At 42.9% G+C, this 14091-nt stretch overlaps 1 protein-coding gene across 1 annotated transcript in view; it reads left to right on the top strand.

The window, feature by feature from the left end:
* Nucleotides 1-14091, top strand: part of LOC139586016 (tonsoku-like protein) — a 41592-nt gene that overhangs the window by 4938 nt on the left and 22563 nt on the right. Inside the window, exons 2-3 of the mRNA XM_071419139.1 lie at nucleotides 1254-1750; nucleotides 10227-10356. Of these exons, the coding sequence (XP_071275240.1) occupies nucleotides 1254-1750; nucleotides 10227-10356 (627 nt within the window). The remainder of the gene's footprint in view (nucleotides 1-1253; nucleotides 1751-10226; nucleotides 10357-14091) is intronic.

The following is a 14091-nucleotide window of genomic DNA, read 5'->3' on the forward strand; positions in this document are numbered from 1 at the left end:
TTTTTTCCCAAATTTCACCCAAAATTCCCATTTTTTCCCCATTTTTGCCCAATTTTGCTGTTTTTTGCCCCAGCCCCAGCTGCAGCCCCTGTCCCTGGCCCGCTCCCTCAGTGACCCCTCAGAGCAGCAGCGCTCCTGATTTTTCTCCTCATTTTTCCCAATTTTCACCCAATTTTTACCTAATTTTTTCCCAATTTCCCCCAAATTTCTCCCAAAATGTCCCATTTTTCCCAATTTAAACCAAATTCCCCCTTTTTTCCCCATTTTCCCCCCATTTTCCCTCAGCCCCATCTCCAGCCCCTCTCCCAGCCCTGGCGTCTCTCGGGCCCCTCAGAGCAGCAAATTCCTCCCAATTTCCCCCAATTTTAACCAATTTTTTCCCAATTTTTTCCCAAATTCCCCCCAATTCTTCCCAATTTCCCCATTTTTACCCAATTTTTCCCTTTTCCCCCCAATTTCCCCCCATTTTTCCCCCATTTTCCCTCAGCCCCATCTCCAGCCCCTCTCCCAGGCCTCACGTCTCTCGGGCCCCTCAGAGCAACAAATTGCTCCCAATTTCTCCTTATTTTTCCCAATTTTAACCAATTTTTTCCCCATTTTTCCCAAATTTCCCCCACAACATCCTTTTTTTCCCCATTTTTGCCCAATTTTGCTGTTTTTTGCCCCAGCCCCAGCTGCAGCCCCTGTCCCTGGCCCGCTCCCTCAGTGACCCCTCAGAGCAAGAAATTGCTCAAAATTTCTCCCAATTTCTCCAATTTTTTCCCAATTTTTCCCATTTTTTCCCAATTACACCCAAATTTCTCCCAAAATGTCCCATTTTTCCCAATTTGAACCAATTTCCCCCTTTTTTTCCCCATTTTTTCCCCCATTTTCCCTCAGCCCCATCTCCAGCCCCTCTCCCAGCCCTGGCGTCTCTCGGGCCCCTCAGAGCAGCAAATTGCTCTCAATTTCCCCCAATTTTAACCAATTTTTCCCAATTTTTTTCCCAAATTTTCCCCAAATTTCTCACAAAATGTCCCATTTTTCCCCATTTTTCACCAATTTCCCCATTTTTACCCAATTTTGCTGTTTTTTCCCCCAGCCCCAGCTGCAGCCCCTGGCCCTGGACCGTTCCCTCAGTGACCCCTCAGAGCAGCAAATTCCTCCCAATTTCCCCCAATTTTTTCCAAATTTTTCCAAATTTTTTCCCAAATTTCACCCAAAATCCCCATTTTTTCCCCATTTTTGCCCAATTTTGCTGTTTTTTTCCCCAGCACCAGCTGCAGCACCTGTCCCTGGCCCGCTCCCTCCGTGACCCCGTGGAGCAGCAGCGCTCCTGATTTTTCTCCTCATTTTCCCCATTTTCTTCCCTTTTTCACCCAATTTTTTCCCAATTTTTTCCCAAATTTCACCCAAAATCCCCATTTTTTCCCCATTTTTGCCCAATTTTGCTGTTTTTTGCCCCAGCACCAGCTGCAGCACCTGTCCCTGGCCCGCTCCCTCCGTGACCCCGTGGAGCAGCAGCGCGCCTGGGCCACCATCGGCCGCACTTTCCTCTTCATGGCTGAAAGCCCCGAAATTCCCGAAATTCCCCAAATCCCCGAATTCCCAGAATTCCCAAAAATCCCCGAGGAGCCCCAGGAGGCCGAGGGCACCCAGGGAAATCCGGGAATTCCAGGAAATTCGGGAATTTCGGGGGCTCCGACCGCGCTGCGCCGGGCGCTGCAGGCGTTCCACAACAGCCTCCACATCCTGGAGACCCAGCTGGAAGGTGAGGGGGGAATTTTTGGGGAATTTTGGGGGAAAATCGGGAATTTTTGGGAAAATTGGGCAATTTGGGGGAAAATTTGGGAATTTTTGGGGGGATTTTGGGATATTTTTGGGGAATTTTAGGGAAATTTTCAGTGGTTTTTGGGGGTTTTTTCTTTATTTTTTGGAATTTTTGAGGGGATGTTTTGGGTATTTTTTAGGATTTTTTGGGGAATTTTGGGAAATATTTTTGGGAGGTTTTTTGGAATTTCTTTTTAGGAGTTCTTTGGGAATTTTAGGAAAGAATTTTGGGAGATTTTTTTTAATTTTTGGGAATTTTTTTTCTAATTTTGAGGGAATTTTTTTCTAATTTTGAGGGAATTTTTTAGGAAATCTTTGGGAATTTTGGAGGAATTTTGGGAAACAGTTTTAGGGATTTTTTTTGGGAAGCTTTTGTGGAATTTTTGGGAATTCTGGGGGAAAATTGGGAATTTTTGGGAAAATTTGGCAATTTGAGGAAAATTTGGTAAATATTGGGCGATTTTGGAGCTTTTCTGGGATTTTTTTGGGTTTTTTTGGGATTTTTATTTGAATTTTTGGGATTTTTCAAGGGTTTTTTTTGGATTTTTCGAGGGTGGTTTTTGGATTTCTGTGGGGATTTTTTTTGAATTTTGGGAAATAATTTTGGGAGTTTTTTTTTTCAATTTTTTGTGGATTTAAAAAAAATTTTAGGGAATTTTTGAGAGGCTTTTTGTGGAATTTTTGGGGATTTTTTGGGGATTTTTTTTTTTCTCGAACTCTGTGAATTTTGGGGATTTTTTGGGGAAGAATTTTTTGTGAATTTTTGGGAGTTTTGGGGGCAATCCTGGGAATTTTTGGGGATTCTGGGAATTTTAGGGGGATTTTTGTTTGAGTTTTTTGGGGAAAAAATTGGAATTTTGGGATTTTTTGGTGATTTTGGGGAAATTGGGGAATTTTTGGGGGGAATTTTGGGATATTTTTGGGGGATTTTAGGGAAATTTTCAGTGGTTTTTGGGACTTAAATTTTGGGAGTTTTTGAGGGGTTTTTTTTTAATTTATTTTATTTTTTGGGTATTTTTTAGGATTTTTTTGGGAATTTTGGGAAATATTTTTGGGAGGTTTTTTGGAATTTCTTTTTAGGAGTTCTTTGGGAATTTTAGGAAAGAATTTTGGGAGATTTTTTTTTAATTTTTGGGAATTTTTTTCTAATTTTGAGGGAATTTTTTAGGAAATCTTTGGGAATTTTGGAGGAATTTCGGGAAATGGTTTTGGGGATTTTTTTTGGGAAGCTTTTGTGGAATTTTTGGGAATTCTGGGGGAAAATTGGGAATTTTTGGGAAAATTTGGCAATTTGAGGAAAATTTGGTAAATATTGGGCGATTTTGGAGCTTTTCTGGGATTTTTTTGGTTTTTTTTTTAATTTTTATTTGAATTTTTTGGGATTTTTCGAGGGTTTTTTTTGGATTTTTCGAGGGTGGTTTTTGGATTTTTTCAGGATTTTTTTTTTGGAATTTTGGGAAATAATTTTAGGAGGTTTTTTTAAATTTTTTTGTGGATTTTAAAAAAATTTTTTAGGGAATTTTTGGGAGGTTTTTTGTGGAATTTTTGGGGATTTTTTTGGGGATATTTTTCTTGAATTCTGCAAATTTTGGGGATTTTGGGGGAAGAATTTTTTGTGAATTTTTGGGAGTTTTGGGGGCAATCCTGGGAATTTTTGGGGATTCTGGGAATTTTAGGGGGATTTTTGTTTGAGTTTTTTGGGGAAAAAATTGGAATTTTGGGATTTTTTGGTGATTTTGGGGAAATTGGGGAATTTTTGGGGGGAATTTTGGGATATTTTTGGGGGATTTTAGGGAAATTTTCAGTGGTTTTTGGGACGTAAATTTTGGGAGTTTTTGAGGGGTTTTTTAAAAATTTATTTTATTTTTTGGGTATTTTTTAGGATTTTTTTGGGAATTTTGGGAAATATTTTTGGGAGGTTTTTTGGAATTTCTTTTTAGGAGTTCCTTGGGAATTTTAGGAAAGAATTTTGGGAGATTTTTTTTAATTTTTGGGAATTTTTTTCTAATTTTGAGGGAATTTTTTAGGAAATCTTTGGGAATTTTGGAGGAATTTCGGGAAATGGTTTTGGGGATTTTTTTTGGGAAGCTTTTGTGGAATTTTTGGGAATTTTGGGGGAAAATTGGGATTTTTTGGGAAAATTTGGCAATTTGAGGAAAATTTGGTAAATATTGGGCGATTTTGGAGCTTTTCTGGGATTTTTTTGGGTTTTTTTGGGATTTTTATTTGAATTTTTGGGATTTTTCGAGGGTTTTTTTTTGGATTTTTCGAGGGTGGTTTTTGGATTTTTTCAGGATTTTTTTGGAATTTTGGGAAATAATTTTAGGAGGGTTTTTAAATTTTTTTTTGTGGATTTTTAAAAAATTTTTTTAGGGAATTTTTGGGAGGTTTTTTGTGGAATTTTTGGGGATTTTTTGGGGATTTTTTTTTTCTCGAACTCTGTGAATTTTGGGGATTTTTTGGGGAAGAATTTTTTGTGAATTTTTGGGAGTTTTGGGGGCAATCCTGGGAATTTTTGGGGATTCTGGGAATTTTAGGGGGATTTTTGTTTGAGTTTTTTGGGGAAAAAATTGGAATTTTGGGATTTTTTGGTGATTTTGGGGAAATTGGGGAATTTTTGGGGGGAATTTTGGGATATTTTTGGGGGATTTTAGGGAAATTTTCAGTGGTTTTTGGGACTTAAATTTTGGGAGTTTTTGAGGGGTTTTTTTTAAATTTATTTTATTTTTTGGGTATTTTTTAGGATTTTTTTGGGAATTTTGGGAAATATTTTTGGGAGGTTTTTTGGAATTTCTTTTTAGGAGTTCTTTGGGAATTTTAGGAAAGAATTTTGGGAGATTTTTTTTTAATTTTTGGGAATTTTTTTCTAATTTTGAGGGAATTTTTTAGGAAATCTTTGGGAATTTTGGAGGAATTTCGGGAAATAGTTTTAGGGATTTTTTTGGGAAGCTTTTGTGGAATTTTTGGGAATTCTGGGGGAAAATTGGGAATTTTTGGGAAAATTGGGCAATTTGAGGAAAATTTGGGAATTTTTGGGCGATTTTGGAGCTTTTCTGGGATTTTTTTGGGTTTTTTTGGGATTTTTATTTGAATTTTTGGGATTTTTCAAGGGTTTTTTTTGGATTTTTCGAGGGTGGTTTTTGGATTTTTTCAGGATTTTTTTGGAATTTTGGGAAATAATTTTAGGAGGTTTTTTTAATTTTTTTTGTGGATTTTTAAAAAAATTTTTTAGGGAATTTTTGGGAGGTTTTTTGTGGAATTTTTGGGGATTTTTTGGGGATTTTTTTTTTTCTCGAACTCTGTGAATTTTGGGGATTTTGGGGGAAGAATTTTTTGTGAATTTTTGGGAGTTTTGGGGGCAATCCTGGGAATTTTTGGGGATTCTGGGAATTTTAGGGGGATTTTTGTTTGAGTTTTTTGGGGAAAAGTTTGGAATTTTGGGATTTTTTTGGTTATTTTGGGAAAATTGGAGAATTTTTGGGGGGAATTTTGGGATATTTTTGGGGGATTTTAGGGAAATTTTCAGTGGTTTTTGGGACTTAAATTTTGGGAGTTTTTGAGGGGTTTTTTTAAATTTATTTTATTTTTTGGGTATTTTTTAGGATTTTTTTGGGAATTTTGGGAAATATTTTTGGGAGGTTTTTTGGAATTTCTTTTTAGGAGTTCTTTGGGAATTTTAGGAAAGAATTTTGGGAGATTTTTTTTTAATTTTTGGGAATTTTTTTCTAATTTTGAGGGAATTTTTTAGGAAATCTTTGGGAATTTTGGAGGAATTTCGGGAAATGGTTTTGGGGATTTTTTTGGGAAGCTTTTGTGGAATTTTTGGGAATTTTGGGGGAAAATTGGGATTTTTTGGGAAAATTTGGCAATTTGAGGAAAATTTGGTAAATATTGGGCGATTTTGGAGCTTTTCTGGGATTTTTTTGGGTTTTTTTTTAATTTTTATTTGAATTTTTTGGGATTTTTCGAGGGGTTTTTTTTGGATTTTTCGAGGGTGGTTTTTGGATTTTTTCAGGATTTTTTTGGAATTTTGGGAAATAATTTTAGGAGGTTTTTTTAATTTTTTTTGTGGATTTAAAAAAAAATTTTTAGGGAATTTTTGGGAGGTTTTTTGTGGAATTTTTGGGGATTTTTTTGGGATTTTTTTTTCTTGAATTCTGCGAATTTTGGGGATTTTTTTGGGAAGAAATTTTTGTGAATTTTTGGGAGTTTTGGGGGCAATCCTGGGAATTTTTGGGGATTCTGGGAATTTTAGGGGGATTTTTGTTTGAGTTTTTTGGGGAAAAGTTTGGAATTTTGGGATTTTTTTGGTTATTTTGGGAAAATTGGGGAATTTTGGGGGGAATTTTGGGATATTTTTGGGGGATTTTAGGGAAATTTTCAGTGGTTTTTGGGACGTAAATTTTGGGAGTTTTTGAGGGGTTTTTTTTAAATTTATTTTATTTTTTGGGTATTTTTTAGGATTTTTTTGGGAATTTTGGGAAATATTTTTGGGAGGTTTTTTGGAATTTCTTTTTAGGAGTTCTTTGGGAATTTTAGGAAAGAATTTTGGGAGATTTTTTTAAATTTTTGGGATTTTTTTGAGGTTTTTTTTTGTAATTTTGTGGGAATTTTTAGGAAATCTTTGGGAATTTTTGAGGAATTTCGGGAAATATTTTTGTGAATTTTTGGGGTTTTTTTTTTTGGAAGCTTTTGTGGAATTTTTGGGGGAAAATTGGGAATTTTAGGGAAAATTGGGCAATTTGGGGGAAAATTTGGGAATTTTGGGGGGGATTTTTGGAGTTTTTCAGGGTTTTTTGGAAGTTTCATGTGAAAAAAGTTTTGTTCCTGAATCCCCAAATCTCAGAATTTCAATCCCAAGTCCCCAAATCCCCGATCCCAAATCCCCCAACCCCCAATCGCCAAATCCCCGATCCCAAATCCTCAAATCCCCAAACTTTCAACCCCGAATCCCCAACTCTTCATCCCAAATCCCCCAATCCCAAATCCCCCAAATCCCCGATCCTAAATCCCCCAATCCCCGCTCCCAAATCTCCAATCCCAAATCGCCCAATCCCGGATCCCAAATCCCCAATCCCAAATCCCCAAATTTCGATCCTAAATCTCAGAATTTCCATCCCAAATCCCCAAATCCCCGATCCCCAACCCCAAATCCCCAAATCCTCCAATCCTGGATCTCAAATCCCCGATCCTAAATCCCGGAATTCCCAAATTCCCGACCCCAAATTTTGATCGTAAATCTCAGAATTTCAATCCCAAATCCCCAAATCCCAAATCCCCAAACGAAAATCCCCAGAACTCCCAACCGCAAATGCCCAAATTTTGTTCCTGAATCCCCAAATTTCCATCCCAAATTCCCAAATCCCCAATCCCCCAAATCCCCAAATCCCCCAATCCCCCAACCCCAAATCCCCCAATCCCAAATCCCCAAATCCCCAAAATTCCCACCCCAAATCCCCAAATTTTGTTCCTTAATCCCCAAATTTCGATCCTAAATCCCCAATCCCAAATCCCGAAATTCCCAGACCTCCCAATCCCCATATCCCCAAATCCCCAAATTCCCAATCCCCAAATTTTGTTCCTGAATCCCCAAAATCCCAACCACAAATCCCCAAATTTCGATCCTAAATCTCAGAATTTCAGTCCCAAATCCCTGCATCCCAAATCTCCAAATCCCCAAAATTTCAACCCCAAATCCCCAAATTTTGATCCCAAATCTCAGAATTTCCATCCCAAATCACTGAATCCTCCATCCCAAATCCCTGAATCGCCAAATCCCCAATCCCTGATCCCAAATCCCCAAATTCCCAACCCCAAATCCCCAAATATTGTTCCAGATTCCCCAAATTTACATCCCAAATCCCCCAAATCCCAAATCCCCAACCACAAATCCCCCAATCCCCGCTCCCAAATCCCCAACCCCCAATCCCCAAATCCCCAATCCCAAATGCCCAAAATTTCAACCCCAAATCCTCAAATCCCCAAATTCCCAACCTCAAATTCCCAACTTTTGTTCCTGAATCCCCAAATCCCGGATCACAAATCCCCAAATCCCCAATCCCAAACCCCCCAATCCCAAATTCCCAGAACTCCCAACCCCAAATCCCCAAATATTGTTCCAGAATCCCCAAATCCCGGATCCCAATCCCCCAATCCCAAATCCCCAAATCCCCAACCCCAAATCCTCAAATTTCGATCCTAAATCTCAGAATTTCCATCCCAAATCCCCAAATCCTTCATTCCAAATCCCCAATACCGGATCCCAAATCCCTAAATCCCAAATGCCCAAATCCCCCAATCCCTGATCCCAAATCCCCAAATCCCTCAATCCCAAATCCCCCAGTCCCAGATCCCAAATGCCCAATCCCAAATCCCCAAATCCCCAAATTCCCAACCCAAAATCCCCAAATTTTGTTCCTGAATCCCCAAATCCCCAACCCGAAATCCCCAAATCCCAGATCCCAAATCCCCCCAATCTCTGCTCCCAAACCCCCAAATCCCTGATCCCAAATCCCCAAATTTTGATCCTAAATCTCAGAATTTCCATCCCAAATCCTGGAATTCTCATCCTAAATCCCCAAATCCCAAATCCCCGCTCCCAAATCCCCCAATCCCTGCTCCCAAACCCCCAATCCTGGATCCCGGATCCCAAATCCCCCAATCCCCGCTCCCAAATCCCCCAATCCCCGCTCCTAAATCCCCCAGTCCCCGCTCCCAAACCCCCCAATCCTGGATCCCAAATCCCCATCCCCAATTCCCCAATCCCAAACCCCAATCCCCGCTCCCAAACCCCCCAATCCCTGCTCCCAAACCCCCCAATCCTGGATCCCAAATCCCCATCCCCAATTCCCCAATCCCAAACCCCAATCCCCGCTCCCAAACCCCCCAATCCCTGCTCCCAAATCCCCCAAATCCTGGATCCCAAACCCCCAATCCCAAATCTCCAAATCCCAAATCCCTGCTCCTAAATCCCCCAATCCCCGCTCCCAAATCCCCCAAACCCAAACCCCCAAATCTCTGCTCCCAAACCCCCCAATCCCAAATCCCTCAATCCCCACTCCCAAACCCCCCAATCCCCGCTCCTAAATCCCCCAATCCTGGATCCCAAAGCCCCCAATCCCTGCTCCCAAACCCCCCAATCCTGGATCCCAAATCCCCCAAATCCTGGATTCCAAATCCCCACTCCCCAATTCCCCAATCCCAAACCCCAATCCCTGCTCCCAAACCCCCAATCCCTGATCCTAAATCCCCCAATCCCTGCTCCCAAATCCCCCAATCCCCAAATCCTCAAATCCCCAAAATTTCAACCCCAAATCCCCAAATTCCCAACCCCAAATCCCCAAATTTTGTTCCTAAATCCCCAAATTTCAATCCCAAATCCCCGCTCCCAAATCCCCCCAATCCCTGCTCCCAAATCCCCCAATCCTGGATCCCAAACCCCCCAATCTCCGCTCCCAAATCCCCCAAATCCCAAATCCCCCAATCCCTGCTCCCAAATCCCAAATCCCTGCTCCCAAACCCCAATCCCCGCTCCCAAATCCCCCAATCCTGGATCCCAAACCCCCCAATCCCCGCTCCTAAATCCCCCAATCCTGGATCCCAAATCCCCATCCCCAAATCCCCCAATCCCTGCTCCCAAATCCCCAATTCCCCAATCCCAAACCCCCCAATCCCCGCTCCCAAATCCCCAACCCCAAACCCCAAATCCCCGCTCCCAAATCCCCCAATTCCCGCTCCCAAATCCCCCAAACCCCCCAATCCCAAATCCCCAAATCCCAAATCCCCAAATCCCCAAATCCCCAACCCAAACCCCCCAATCTCCGCTCCCAAATCCCCAATCCCCGCTCCCAAATCCCCCAATCCCCGTTCCCAAATCCCAAATCCCCGATCCCAAACCCAGCAAATCCCCGCTCCTAAACCCCCCAATCTCTGCTCCGAAATCCCCAAATCCCCAATCCCAAATCCCCAAATTTTGATCCTAAATCTCAGAATTTCCATCCCAAATCCTGGAATTCTCATCCTAAATCCCCAAATCCCAAATCCCCGCTCCCAAATCCCCCAAATCCCCGCTCCCAAATCCCCCAATCCCTGCTCCCAAACCCCCAATCCTGGATCCCGGATCCCAAATCCCCCAATCCCCGCTCCCAAATCCCCCAATCCCCGCTCCTAAATCCCCCAGTCCCCGCTCCCAAACCCCCCAATCCTGGATCCCAAATCCCCATCCCCAATTCCCCAATCCCAAACCCCAATCCCCGCTCCCAATCCCCCCAATCCCCGCTCCTAAATCCCCCAAATCCTGGATCCCAAATCCCCAATCCCAAATCCCCAATTCCCCAATCCCAAACCCCCAATCCCCGCTCCCAAATCCCCCAATCCCCGCTCCTAAATCCCCAATTCCCAGCTCCTAAATCCCCCAGGCGCCGTCCCCGTTCGGGAGCTGGCTCAGATGCGGAGCCGCCTCTGCCTCAACCTGGGGCTGGTGCAGGAATCGCTGGGGAACGCCCGGGAATGCTCCAGGCTGCTCTGGGACAGCCTCCACTGGGCCGAGTATGGGAAAATCCGGGAATTCCGGGAATTTTGGGAATGCTGGGAATGCTGGGAAGGGGATTTGGGAGCTTTGGAGGGAGTTTGGGGGATTTGGGAGCGATTTTTGGGGATTCTGGGGGGGGATTTTTGGGGGTTTTGGGCTGGAATTTGGAGGTTCCAGAGGGAGTTTGGGAGAGGATTTTGGGAGTTTTGAGAGTTTTGGGATTGGATTTGGGGATTTTGGGATGGGATTTGGGGAATTTTGGGGATCTGGGAATGGATTTAGGGAATTTTGGGATTGGATTTTGGGAATTTTGGGAATTCTGGAATTGAATTTTGGGAATTCTGGGGGTGATTTTTGGGGGTTTTGGGCTGGAAATTTGGAGCTTGGAGAGGGAGTTTGGGAGAGGATTTTGGGAGTTTTGGGAGTTTTGGGATTGGATTTGGGGATTTTGGGAATTCTGGGTTGGGATTTTAGGAACTTTAGGATTGGATTTTGGAGATTTTGGGATTTTTGGGGTGGAATTTTGGGAATTCTGGAGGCCATTTTTGGGGGTTTTGGGCTGGAAATTTGGAGGTTCCAGAGGGAATTTGGGAGAGGATTTTGGGAGTTTTGGGATTGGATTTGGGGAATTTTGGGAATTCTGGGATTAGGATTTTGGGAATCTGGGAATGGATTTTGGGAATTTTGGGGAATTCTGGGGGGGATTTTTGGGGGTTTTGGGCTGGAATTTGGAGCTTCCAGAGGGAATTTGGGAGAGGATTTTGGGAGCTCTTGGGAGTTTTGGGATTGGATTTGGGGAATTTGGGGATCTGGGAATGGATTTGGGGAATTTTGGGATTGGATTTTGGGCAATTTTGGGGAATTCTGGGGGTGATTTTTGGGGGTTTTGGGCTGGAATTTTGAGCTTCGAGAGGGAATTTGGGAGAGGATTTTGGGAATTTTGGGATGGGATTTGGGGAATTTTGGGGATCTGGGAATGGATTTGGGGAATTTGGGATGGGATTTTAGGAACTTTGGGATTGGATTTTGGGGATTTTGGGATGGAATTTTGGGAATTCTGGGGGGGATTTTTGGGGGTTCTGGGCTGGAATTTGGAGCTTGGAGAGGGAGTTTGGGAGAGGATTTTGGGAGCTCTTGGGAGTTTTGGGATTGGATTTGGGGATTTTGGGATGGGATTTGGGAATTTTGGTGATCTGGGAATGAATTTTGGGGATTTTGGGATTGAATTTTGGGGATTTTGGGGAATTTTGGGATGGAATTTTGGGAATTCTGGGGGGGGATTTTTGGGGGTTTTGGGCTGGAAATTTGGAGCTTCGAGAGGGAGTTTGGGAGAGGATTTTGGGAGTTTTGGGATTGGATTTGGGGAATTTTGGGAATTCTGGGATTGGATTTTGGGAATCTGGGAATGGATTTTGGGAATTTTGGGGAATTCTGGGGGGGATTTTTGGGGGTTTTGGGCTGGAATTTGGAGCTTCCAGAGGGAGTTTGGGAGAGGATTTTGGGAGCTCTTGGGAGTTTTGGGATTGGATTTGGGGAATTTGGGGATCTGGGAATGGATTTGGGGATTTTGGGGATCTGGGAATGGATTTGGGGAATTTTGGGATTGGATTTTAGGAACTTTGGGATTGGATTTTGGGGATTTTGAGATTTTTGGGATGGAATTTTGGGAATTCTGGGGAGGATTTTTGGGGGTTTTTGGCTGGAAATTTGGAGCTTCGAGAGGGAGTTTGGGAAAGGATTTTGGGAGTTTTGGGAGTTTTGGGATTGGATTTGGGGATTTTGGGATGGGATTTGGGGAATTTTGGGGATCTGGGAATGGATTTCAGGAACTTTGGGATGGAATTTGGGGATTTTGGGGAATTCTGGGATTGGATTTTGGGAATTCTGGGGGGATTTTTGGGGGTTTTGGGCTGGAAATTTGGAGCTTCGAAAGGGAGTTTGGGAGAGGATTTTGGGAGTTTTGGGAGTTTTGAGATTGGATTTGGGGATTTTGGGATGGGATTTGGGGAATTTTGGGGATCTGGGAATGGATTTCAGGAACTTTGGGATTGGATTCTGGCGATTTTGGGGGATTCTGGGATTGAATTTTGGGAATTCTGGGGGGGGTTTTGGGAGTTTTGGAATGGAAATTTGGAGCTTGGAGAGGGAATTTGGACGAGGATTTTGGGAGCTCTTGGGAGTTTTGGGTTTGGATTTGGGGATTTTGGGATGGGATTTGAGATTTTGGGAATTCTGGGTTGGGATTTTAGGAACTTTAGGATTGGATTTTGGAGATTTTGGGATTTTTGGGATGGAATTTTGGGAATTCTGAGGGTGATTTTTGGGGGTTTTGGGCTGGAATTCGGAGCTTCTAGAGGGAATTTGGGAGAGGATTTTGGGAGCTCTTGGGAGTTTTGGGATTGGATTTGGGGATTTTGGGATGGGATTTGGGGATTTTGGGAATTCTGGGTTGGAATTTTAGGAAATTTAGGATTGGATTTTGGGGAATTTCTGGGATGGAATTTTGGGAATTCTGGGTGGGATTTTTGGGGGTTTTGGGCTGGAATTCGGAGCTTCAAGAGGGAGTTTGGGAGAGGATTTTGGGAGTTTTGGGAGTTTTGGGATTGGATTTGGGGATTTTGGGGTGGGATTTTGGGAATTTTGGGGATCTGGGATTGGATTTTAGGAACTTTGGGATGGAATTTGGGGATTTTGGGGAATTCTGGAATGGAATTTTGGGAATTCTGGGGGTGATTTTTGGGGGTTTTGGGCTGGAATTTGGAGCTTCCAGAGGGAATTTGGGAGAGGATTTTGGGAATTTTGGGATGGGATTTGGGGAATTTTGGGGATCTGGGAATGGATTTGGGGAATTTGGGATGGGATTTTAGGAACTTTGGGATTGGATTTTGGGGATTTTGGGATGGAATTTTGGGAATTCTGGGGGGGATTTTTGGGGGTTCTGGGCTGGAATTTGGAGCTTGGAGAGGGAGTTTGGGAGAGGATTTTGGGAGCTCTTGGGAGTTTTGGGATTGGATTTGGGGATTTTGGGATGGGATTTGGGAATTTTGGTGATCTGGGAATGAATTTTGGGGATTTTGGGATTGAATTTTGGGGATTTTGGGGAATTTTGGGATGGAATTTTGGGAATTCTGGGGGGGGATTTTTGGGGGTTTTGGGCTGGAAATTTGGAGCTTCGAGAGGGAGTTTGGGAGAGGATTTTGGGAGTTTTGGGATTGGATTTGGGGAATTTTGGGAATTCTGGGATTGGATTTTGGGAATCTGGGAATGGATTTTGGGAATTTTGGGGAATTCTGGGGGGGATTTTTGGGGGTTTTGGGCTGGAATTTGGAGCTTCCAGAGGGAGTTTGGGAGAGGATTTTGGGAGCTCTTGGGAGTTTTGGGATTGGATTTGGGGAATTTGGGGATCTGGGAATGGATTTGGGGATTTTGGGGATCTGGGAATGGATTTGGGGAATTTTGGGATTGGATTTTAGGAACTTTGGGATTGGATTTTGGGGATTTTGAGATTTTTGGGATGGAATTTTGGGAATTCTGGGGAGGATTTTTGGGGGTTTTTGGCTGGAAATTTGGAGCTTCGAGAGGGAGTTTGGGAAAGGATTTTGGGAGTTTTGGGAGTTTTGGGATTGGATTTGGGGATTTTGGGATGGGATTTGGGGAATTTTGGGGATCTGGGAATGGATTTCAGGAACTTTGGGATGGAATTTGGGGATTTTGGGGAATTCTGGGATTGGATTTTGGGAATTCTGGGGGGA

This window comes from Agelaius tricolor, unplaced genomic scaffold (assembly GCF_023055355.1).
Source record: "Agelaius tricolor isolate 1412-34295 unplaced genomic scaffold, bAgeTri1.0.p SCAF_100, whole genome shotgun sequence".
Lineage (NCBI taxonomy): Eukaryota > Metazoa > Chordata > Aves > Passeriformes > Icteridae > Agelaius > Agelaius tricolor.